Raw genomic sequence first — 10,580 nt, forward strand, 5'->3', positions numbered from 1 at the left:
AATGCATGTACTGACCTCTCAAAGACATCAGAAGTACCAGGCAAGGGAATTGGTACTCATGGCGAGGATTTGATTTCATGTGTGTAGATGTTCAAGCAAGGCTGATCAGGCAGGAGGCTGAAAAAGCCAAAACCCCCGAAAGAATTCTGCCTCTTAACCATCAAGGAAGTTGGAAGTGATTATTATTTCTTAGCCACGGGCTTCTCCCTTTGCTTTTGATTTACAGGTAATGTCTCCTAGTCATTTCTCAGACAGTATGGCGGGATAAGAAGCAGTCCGAATGTCCAGGTATGACCTGTCAAAGCACAAACTCTGCCCCAATGCAAGCCTGCAAGAATACTCAGAAGTTTGATGTTGAAAAGTGTGCCTCAAAATAGGATTCTATTCTATTTCAGATTAGGAGGCTATGCAGTTTTAGTGACAGAAAAAGATTGAGTTGCTAGTAAATCCTGAAAAGTGTTGAGAAGCCCGAGAAACCTGCAGAGCAGGAAGGAAACTAGAGCACATAAGGAAACACTGCATTCCTCCTGCGCCGGGGATGGACTCTACCCACCACACAGCCAGTTTAGAAGGGTCATGGTGTAAGAACAAGGAAAGTCACATATACTGTGACCTAGAAAGCTTCCCATGGGAGACAGTCTTCAGGGAACCTGGGGAGTAAGATTCTAGGTATTGCAGACAACTGGGTCTTCTTCTGGCTGGGCCCATGGTGTAGATAAACTGTATAACTGGGATCAGCACTGTTTCTCTTGCCAACACTCAGGTTTTCTGCCCCAAAGGGACTTCCACTAGAGCTGGAGCACTGAGCCTCTAGTTTGGCAGGGCTTGTGGGAGTGAGACTCAGATGACTATACTGACCTTCACTATCTGCATGCAACTTTGGGTTCATCAAAACCACATTGGACTCCTGTACTATTGGCTCCTTTTACTGGATAATGGAGAGGTCAAGACCACGTCTTCCAAAGGGACTTTAGCAGGCTGAAGTGAGTGACTACACATGCTTTGAAGATGGTTAGTCCAAATTTAGACTTCCCTTCTTGCTTTAGTTATTAAGATGGTGCTGGTGGCTATTGTCACCATTACCTAACAGACCTACTGGAATATAAGCCCAACTCAGGAAATAATGATTTATCTGAATACCATTTTTGATGGGAAAAGAGGTAATGTAAAAAAAAAAATGTTACTTGATAAATAGAAGGTATGGGTTATGGAGTCAGGCCCAAATTTCAGAGCTAGAACAAATGATCAAACTTCAAACCTGGATCAAAGTATCAGTCTTCCTTGCATGTGTGTATATACATGCACACACAAACACACAACCTTAAGGCCTTTTTTTTCAAGGCAACATCTCACTCTGTAGTTCTAGTTGGTTGGTCAGAAACTCTCTATGGTTGCCCTCCAACCCACAGAGATCCATCCACCCCTGCCTTTGAAATACTGAATAACGGTACTTTTGAAGTAAACTGGGAAGCTCTTCAAGTTTATACTTTGTGGAAAGAATCCTACTCCCTTGAAAGCCCCAACCCAAGGCACCATTCTTTGCTGACAGTTTCTCGCGCACAGAGAAAAGACATTCCAAGGTGCTCAATAGACATGAGAGAAACTGGATCTGGTGTCTGTGATCCAAAGAGACCCATAATTAGCACCAGGCCCATTCTTGTCTTCTGACTGGCTGCAGCTTCATCAGCCCTCTAGACAGCTGTTGTGGGCTGCACTGTGTTCTCCACATGTTCAACATCTAATCCAGCTGGGAGTGTGACCTGAGAGAGGAGTAGATCTACAGACACCTTCAAGCTTTGGGTTCAATGGACCCTAGGTCAGGTACTGGTGTTCTCATAAGAAGGGAGAAATTTAGTCACAGAGAAGGAAAGACACACCAAGGAAACACAAGTGGTGCGTGTGTAAGCTAGGCACTGCCAAGGATTCCCAACAGCCCACAGGCTCTAAGAAAAGGCAAGGACAGACCAGGACCTTCCCAAAGTCTTCATGTAATATTTAGGACTTCTAGAACTCTGAGGAATACCTTTCTGCTGTTTTAAGCTCCTGGGTATGTGGTAACTTTATACAGCAGCCTCAGGAAAGTGTGCTGACTTCAGTTGAGTCAGGGCTCCATTGCTCTGTTGCTCACTGAGCAGCTCTTTCCTGGAATCTTTGTGAAGGGACGGGAAAAGGCATCAGTCTGTCCTAACCTGAGCCCTGTGCACTGCCTGGCTATTCAGCGTAGCACAGGGAAGAGTAAGCAGGAGTCCTCATAGAAGGATGTAGTGGGAATTTTATTTCTGGTTCACCGTTCCTTCTGGGTGGGGTCACCTGGCATATGTTTGCACACCTGACAAAAACCCTAACAATCACTGATTTCACCTGGCTCCTTACACAGCAGGTTCTCTATGAAGACTAGAAGAGAAATGGACACTGTGCAGAAAAACATGTCCACTATTTTCTTTGAATTACACTCTTGATTGTTTTTCTCTGGGTATTCTAGGGAATGACGTGGTCCTCACGAGATAAGGGCATATTTTAAGTCAAGTGTGATGTGTGTCATACTTGAGAGTTCTAGAAATTGGACAGGAGGATGTGGGGAGAGATATTAGAAACCAGAGAGGAAGAAATGAATAGCTTTAAAAATGGAGAAAGGACAAAAATCATTAGAAAGAAACATCTCAAGATGCAGGGCCTTCAGTCCTGTCTCGAGGCACCAGGTTAGAGCACCAGGGAATGGAGCACAGCTTAGAGAACCTCCTGCAATGGGCGTGAGTCCGCCCCTCCCTGTCTCAACTCTCCATTAGCTATCACCACTCAGAAGAACATACAGCTTCAACAAGAGATTTCTCGACAGTAGGACGTGCAGAATGAAGCCTTCCTCGGTTGTGCCCATGGGGGCTGCTGTGTCTAAGGGCTGTAATGACAGCCTTCTTCTCATTTTCTTCTCAGTGGAGAGTCCACTGAAATAGGAAGCCGTGGCCAGCTAGGAGATGCACTGTCAGTTTCCTGATGGAGGAGGTTTTGTGGAGAACCACAAGGGCCCACTGACAAGTAGGGCTTACATGAGTTCCTTCCCAAGTCTTATCTCCACTCTGCCCCCTAGTGAAGTCTACAGAGCAGCAAGGACTGCCAGCCTCTCTGGAACCTTCCAAAGTAATAAGGGAGGATTTATTCTTTGGGTGAGAATGGCCACATGGCTGGTGACTTAGCACACTCAATGGGGGTTGCATCTCAGGTCTAACTTGTCCCCACCCCTGACTCTAGTCAGGACAGGATTCTTTGTAGGCAACATGCAAGGCAAGAGCTCATTCCTCATTCTGCTGCATGCTGAAACTCTTTCCTGGTTCCAGCTCACTAGGGAAGGTCCCTATGGAAGACCATGGGCTCTCTTGAGGAAACGGGTTCAGGAGCAGAGGCCTGTGAAGCTCGCAGTCAGTGGACACAAACTAATGACTGGAAATATTGACAAAGAACCACAATAGATATTTTATGGTTGTCACCCAACACACACTCATGAACTCACACATACAAACATAACGAGACAAGCACAAAAATACAAAAAAATTCAAAATTGTTTGTTTTATTCATTTTACTTCATTGGGCTCTCAGCCTTTGTTGATTTCATAGACCCCAGAGTGTGAACAGTTTGAGAGATTTTGGAAGTCAAACTCCCATGTCATCTGTGAGATAAAGGATTCTTTCTTTGCTGGAAAGGCAGTGGAAATTGAGAGAGAGAGAGAGAGAGAGAGAGAGAGAGAGAGAGAGAGAGAGAGAGAGAGACGGGAAATGTCGACATCCTCTTCCTGCTGTTCCCAAAGGGAAAGAAATTCTCACTGAAGGAGCCACGGGAATGTGAGGGGGAAAGCGCAGGGTGACTGTGACCCCCAAACTTGCACACAATAGTTTAAACAATCAAGGACAATTTCTGGATAACAAAATGGGTTTATGTATTCTTGGGTTTTGTTTTATTTCTTGCTCTTTTTAAAATAGGATCTGGCTCACTGTGTAGCCCAGGCAGGCCTAGAATAAAACACTTTCTTACATTAAAATATATATATGATCATTTTTATTGAGTCTAAAATACTGGGGGGAGGTTGGTTTTTTTTTTTAATCTGAAGAAGAGAAGATTTTACTGTTGTTATCAGTTTGGCTCGGTACTTGCGCATTATTATTGATTACCATTATTGCTGAATCCTCCTTGTCCCCATGCCAAGCAGCTGAATCTCTGCCCCTACTTTCCAGGAAGGGCAAACAAAGTGCAAGGTCGGCCTCACAGATTAATTCACCGCTGCAGGTGCTCCCTGCAGACACTCCAGCTGGACTGAGGGCCCAGCCATGTCTCTACTGGCAGCTGTTCTGCTGTTCTGGGGTAAGATGTCCTGGGGCCTGGAACCTCCGGGGCAGGTGTGGTATAGACAGAAACTCACAGACTCTGTTCCTACAGGTTTCACTCTGGGACCAGCCACTGCTGTGTTCGTCTGTAAGTTCAGCGATAGGGCCTGGGAAGGGGGGGGGGGGCTATGGTTACTTGGAAACCCCTTTCCTAACAGCAGTAAGTTAACCATGGCTCTTTTTTACTCCAGATACTTCCAGCGAAGCTACCCTGTGGGCAGACCCTCAGTCCCTGCTGCAACCCTGGGCCAATCTGACACTCACGTGCCAGGCTGAATTCCCTACCAAGGACTTCCAGCTGATTATGAATGGTTGGCGTCTCGATAAAGTCCACCTTGATAAATACGTCAGGTCACACCGGTTCCAGCTGGGGGCAATTACAAGCAGCAACAGGGGCCTCTACCGCTGCCGATATGGCCTGGAGCCCCCCACTAGTAAACTGACCGAGCTGAACAGGTGGACAATGCTAAGCAATCCTGTCGAGGTGACAGGGACAGGTAAGCGGGGCCGTAATGGGGTCAGCAGGCAGCGGAGGGAAGTAAATGGAAAAGCTCCAATCTGTTTCACCTGCTAGCTCTTAGCCTCAGTTTGCTCATCTGCCAAGTGGGAATGTTTATGCTGTCCCCAGAGGCTTGTGAACAATGACTCGCATAGAGTGCTGGGGACCAGCCTGACACAGAGGAATGTTTGGCTCCCTGTCTCTTTCTCTAAATCCCACACCCACACCTCCTGCTGCTTCTGCCCCCCTTCTATTTTTTGAGTCTGGACTCCATACTCTGACTTTCTCGGGAGTGAGACTGAAGCACTCACCATCCCTGCCCTCCCCCTCCGCAGAGCCCTTGCCCCGACCCTGGCTTTCTGCTCAGCCAGTGCCCTGGATCACCCCTTTCCTGGGCACATACCTGCTGTGTCAAGCTGCAATGCGGGGCGTCACTTTCCTGCTGAGGTTGGAAGGAGATGATAGCTTCCTGAAGGTGACTACAGCCCAAGACATGGAAAAGGCCTGGTTTGTAGTCCGCAAACCTGGCAACTACAGCTGCAGTTACCGAACTCACGCAGAGGGCATTCCCTCTGAGCCCAGTGCTTCTATGACCATCAAAGAGTATGGTGAGTGTTGAACCCCAACAATGAAAAGCCAGCATAAGACTGAGTGTGTGGTGTCCAGAGAGAAGCTGGCTGCCCCTGAGCTGTCACTAGAAGACAGAGGTTCTGGGACCCTCCAAACCAGGGTGTCCTTACTTCTTCTCAGTGATCTTCCCTGCCTTACAGCCACACCACCTCGCCCCTGAGCTGTCACTAGAAGACAGAGGTTCGGGGACCCTCCAAACCAGGGTGTCCTTACTTCTTCTCAGTGATCTTCCCTGCTTTACAGCCACACCACCTCCGCCCATTCTGTACTTTATGGGAAATTACCCAGCGGTCCAGCGTCGGAGCACACATGAGACCCTGGCCTGCAAAGCTCCTCGGAATGCAGCTGAATTCCAACTCAGGCGGGGTGAGAAGGTGCTAAACATTCCTGGGGTGAGCCCTCTCCGAGACCTCAGACTCTACTTCCTGAACTTGACCGAGCTGGAAGACCAAGGCCCTTTTACCTGCCGCTACCTTCTACACAGAAAGTTGGACACTTGGTCTGAAGACAGTGAACCCATAGAGCTCATGTGGACTGACGGTGGGTCTTGTAGCCTGAATTAAAGAAAACAAAACAAAAACGAAACAAAACAAAACAGAGACAGATATTGAGGTTCAACCTGAAGATCAGAAAAGCAAAACAACCAAGCCACTAGAGAGCCTTATCTTTAAGAAATCTTCAGACTGAAAGAGAATGAGTTCCTGTTTTATTCCACCTTACATTCCTCTCTAGTGCTGGGATTAAAGGCATGTGACTCCCTAGTACTGGGATTAAAGGTGTGAGCCATCACCACCTGGATCTGTTGCTGAATTGATCTTGTATAGTTTAGGGTGGCCTTGAACTCACAGAGTCTGCCAAATGCTGGGATTAAAGGTGTGAGACACCACTGCCTGGCCTCTGGTGGCTTAGTTTTACCCTCTGACCTTCAGGCAAACTTTATTTATAAACCATATATAAAATATCACTATAGAGCTTCACAGCGGGACTGCAGACAAGAGTGGGCTGGAAAGTCAAAGGTGGTGATCAGAAGCAAGCAGGATGGGGACCCCCAAAGCAGAACCTCCAAATCTTAACATATTACCTACTCAGCTGCCATTGCCCAAGCTTTAAATAGGACAATTAATACAGCAACCTGGAGCCCCAGCAAAGAACTGGATCACCAGAGAAGTCTGGCACAGAGTTTAGTGGACCACTACATGTCAGGGTATCCTAGCAGGGATGAGGTGGGCTCGCTGTGTGCCCAGAGATTGACAAGGCTGAGCTATTGAGAGGGTGGTACAGTATCAAGCACTGTTGTTTGGGTGAAGGCTGAGTTAGCATAGGTTAGCATAGGCTGGATGGTGCTTGTTGTGCTTTCAGACTGGGCCAACGTGTCTGATCCTCTACAGAGACACTGCCCGCACCCACGCTCACTGCGGAGCCATCAAGTCAGAACCTTGAACCTGGCTCGACCGTGTATCTTCGATGTACTGCACCCAAGGCTGGCCTCCGCTTTGGCCTCCAACGCCAGGGTGACTCCGAGGAGCCTCTGCTCCAGATGCTGAAACCGTCTGGTACCGAAGCTGTCTTTGAGCTGCACAATATCTCAACAATAGACTCTGGCAACTACAGTTGTACCTACATGGAACAGGAAGCCCCCTTCTCAGGGTCCGCACCCAGTGAACTCCTGGAGCTCCACGTGAAAGGTGAGCTGAGCATGGCCGGAAGGGTGTAGGGTTCAATGTGGTCCTAACTTAGGGACCAGAGTTCCTGGGTTGTAATCCTGTCAACAGTCATCCTTCCTGGGTTATGCATTAATGAGGTATTAGACTTTGAGAATTTTGAGGTGGCCTTCCCCAGGTGAGGTGTAAAACCCTGGTTTGTTCTCTGTTCTCTGAGGTGGAAGGCAGCTCATAGAACCATGTTCAACGATGTTAGGATCCTAACTTTTCTTGTTCAGACCCACTTTCCCGTGCTTCAGATTCCCTGGAGTGCATGCATGGAAGTCCATTCACATCACTGATTGCCTTGAGATAATCTGCCCATTTACACAGGAGAGGCCCGGGCATTATCGACCCCTCAGTTTCCTCACTAAGGGCTCAGTAGGTCAGAGTTCACTCACAAAAGACTACACAAAGGCATCAGCCCCACTCAGACCTTTGAACCGTGCTTCTGCTACAAGCACTTTTGTGAAAGATCTCTTTGCCACTACAACACTTTGGGCATCTGAGAAAGTCATGGGACAGACCAAGGGCCTGGTGGATCTCATAGACATTGTGATTTGAGGGTCCCGACACCTAGATGAGATGTAGATTTTCCAGCACCAGCGCTTATGACGCAAGGCAGGAGAGGGAGGTGCCTGGCTCAGAGCAGACAGTGCAAAGGAGCAGATCTGCCATAAGGCCTGGCAGAAGTTGTTATAACCTCCTTGCCATCCTCCCTGACAGGGCCACCACCCCGGCCGAAGCTTGAAGCTCTGTGGACGGGAGTTGTACCTCTGGGCCATGAAGCCCACTTTCGCTGCCACGGCCACGTGCCCAGGGTCAACATGGAGCTGGTACGTGAGGGCTTCCGCACACCCTTCTGGATGAATCAAGCTATGACAAGTACCTCAGCAGAACTGAAGCTGCCCTTTGTGGGTCCCCAACACACAGGCAACTACAGCTGCCGCTATACAGCCTTGTCACCCTTCACCTTTGAGTCAGGAACCAGCAACCCCGTGGAGGTTATAGTAGAAGGTAAGGCTTCCAGGACTGTGGTAAGGTTTTGCCTCTTGATATTGCAAGGGCTGTACACTGGTTAATTGCTTAATTAAGTACAGTGTGCAAAAGGTCCTATGGCAATTTGAAGAGTCAACGCATCCACTTTTTTTGTCTAGGTATCTGACTTGGCTGCAGACACAGGAAACAATGGTACGCTTGGAAAGGGTTGAAGACAGGAAGAACTCCTGTTCTTCCCAATGTAAGATGCCTCTCCTTCAATCTCCGTGGACTTAATAAAAGTCAAACAAGAGTTTGTTTAAAGTGTGTCATCTACTTGTGTGTCCAGGGTGGCTTCAGGTGGGGAGCAGGCTGCTCTTTGAGACCTGAGACCTTGCGTCCTTAAAGAGGGTAAGCTGAGAGTTGGATCCCAAGGACAGAAGGGTGAAGGCCTGGTGCCGTTACTCCATTTCTCAAGATCCCTTTCACCTGCCCTTCTTTCTGGCTACCTCTTAGCTCCCAGGCATTTCTCCCTCCTTCTACCAAGTGTGTGCGTGCAGCCTGGAGTGCTGGCCATGCCTGTCTTAGCTTGGAAGGGTCTGCCCCCACTCTAGCAGTTGGTTAGAAAATGCCACATTAAAGAGTTCTGCCTGTGTTTTTCTTTTTTTACGAATAAGCACTGATGGGTGTCATCGGAGTGTGTCCAAATCAATGTATTATCTGAAGTGACTCAGCTAGAACAAACCAAAACAACAAAACATCCTCAGAGCTGAGCCAATCTTTTGTTCCCTTCAAGCCTCAGTGGAGCCGGAGACTAAAGCCTGAAGGGTTGATCCCTGAAGCAGAAGTGGCCCTCAGCTCAAAACTACCCTGCCCCCTGCCTTGTATACCAGCAGTCCCTTACTGCTTGTCCCCAGGATAACTCAGAGACACTCCATGCCTCCCCGTGACCCCTGCTTCTTCAGTCCTTTGTTGAGAAGGCCCTTCCTTCTCCTTAACCTCTCATATGCATACTAAAACACTGGCTCATGCTTCAAAGCTGAAGGATCCGTCCATTATTTGTTTTTCTCCAACAAGTTCTAATTGGAAGTTCAGCAGCATAATCCAGAAGTCAGTTTGGTTCATGGAGACAGCAAAAATGAACAACACAAGGTCCCTGTTCTTAAACAAAATTCAGTCTAAGGCTGGACAAATGGTTTAGCGGGTAAAAGCTCTTAACCCACAAGCAAGACCACCTCAGTCAACACCCAGAATCCATAATGAAACGAATAACTAAGAAGGGTGTAGTTGGTGGCAGGCATCTGTAATACCAGGATTCCTACAGTGAGATGGAGGGGAGACAGGAGAATAGAACACCTCCAGGCTTGGAGGACAGAGTCATCTAAAGGAAGAGACATTCTGTCTTGACATGAGAGGTTGAGAGAATAAACTCCCCACAGACATCTTCTGATCTGTCTGGACACAACCATGTACACACCCGTGCTCACATATACACATATAATAATAAATCAATAGTTTATTTATGTGCAGTAAGATGCACTCATAGCCAGAGATGCAGTGCAAGAATTCTAGTGAGCTCACAGTGCTGCGCATAGACCTCCATCTTAAACTCCTTGAGAATATCATAATAGGTCACACAGGCTCTCTGGGGTTGTTGGCCCCTGACATAGCCTGAAATGTGAAGGAGAAGACAGGAATTCTAGGAGATAGCAACCGTTTCACCTAATATCATTATTCCCAGTTTAGAGATGAGCAAACACTGAGTGAGTGTCCCCAAATGCTGAGTTAACAAGCAGCAGGGCTGTTTCCTATCCATAGCAGCCTAAGGCAGTTTCTAACTCATTATCTCAGCCTGGCTTTAACTTACCCTGGGAATCCAGGCACAAAGGATCCAGAGGGCTGACCTTTTTGTTTTTGTCTTGAGACAGATCTCACTATACAGCCCAAGCTAGCTTTGGACTCCTGATCTTCCTAATCCTCCTGCCTCAGCATCCAAACCACTAGGAATGCAGATATATGTCACTGTGCTCAGTCCTACTGTGAAGACATAAGAAGCAAAAGGAACAGAGCAGAACAGGTATGGGCTGCTCTACACTGGGCCACACCCTAAGCATAGAGGTTTCTGCTGGAAGCCGGTTAGTGTGGGATTGGGAAACACCCTGATGGGATGAACTTTACCTTAAAGCAGGGGTGCCATGGTGTTCAGGGGACCATGTGTGCGAGAGGAGATGAGCATTGATGATTTGAAAGTGGAACAAACTGGAGATCACTTCTGAACTGTTTGGTCAATAGGGGAGTGTTCCTTGAAAACATAATGAGGGTCTTCACTTCTCTTCTATGTAACGATGACAACTTGATCCACATATTATGGGGCTGTAATAAAGGTCAAATTAAGTAAT

The 10,580-nt window shown here is 47.6% G+C and overlaps 1 protein-coding gene across 1 annotated transcript; it reads left to right on the plus strand.

The window, feature by feature from the left end:
* The first annotated feature begins 4,356 nt into the window (after nt 1–4,356).
* A1bg (alpha-1-B glycoprotein) lies at nt 4,357–8,509 on the plus strand. The gene is made up of 7 exons (XM_013348908.1): nt 4,357–4,462; nt 4,566–4,871; nt 5,209–5,481; nt 5,747–6,043; nt 6,892–7,188; nt 7,930–8,220; nt 8,361–8,509. Exons 1-7 carry the CDS (start codon nt 4,357–4,359, stop codon nt 8,366–8,368), a joined length of 1,578 nt encoding a protein of 525 aa, XP_013204362.1. The 3' UTR covers nt 8,369–8,509.
* The last annotated feature ends 2,071 nt before the right edge of the window (nt 8,510–10,580 follow it).

Source organism: Microtus ochrogaster, chromosome 15 (assembly GCF_000317375.1).
Source record: "Microtus ochrogaster isolate Prairie Vole_2 chromosome 15, MicOch1.0, whole genome shotgun sequence".
In the NCBI taxonomy this organism is placed as follows: Eukaryota; Metazoa; Chordata; class Mammalia; order Rodentia; family Cricetidae; genus Microtus; species Microtus ochrogaster.

Bases quoted from the DNA above. Each gene is read 5' to 3' on its own strand.
- A1bg (XM_013348908.1), top strand. From the start codon at position 4,357: ATGTCCTGGGGCCTGGAACCTCCGGGGCAGGTGTGGTATAGACAGAAA. The intron at 4,872-5,208 runs GTAAGCGGGGCC...CCCCCTCCGCAG, and splicing joins TGTCGAGGTGACAGGGACAG to AGCCCTTGCCCCGACCCTGG. The intron at 5,482-5,746 runs GTGAGTGTTGAA...CCTGCTTTACAG, and splicing joins TATGACCATCAAAGAGTATG to CCACACCACCTCCGCCCATT.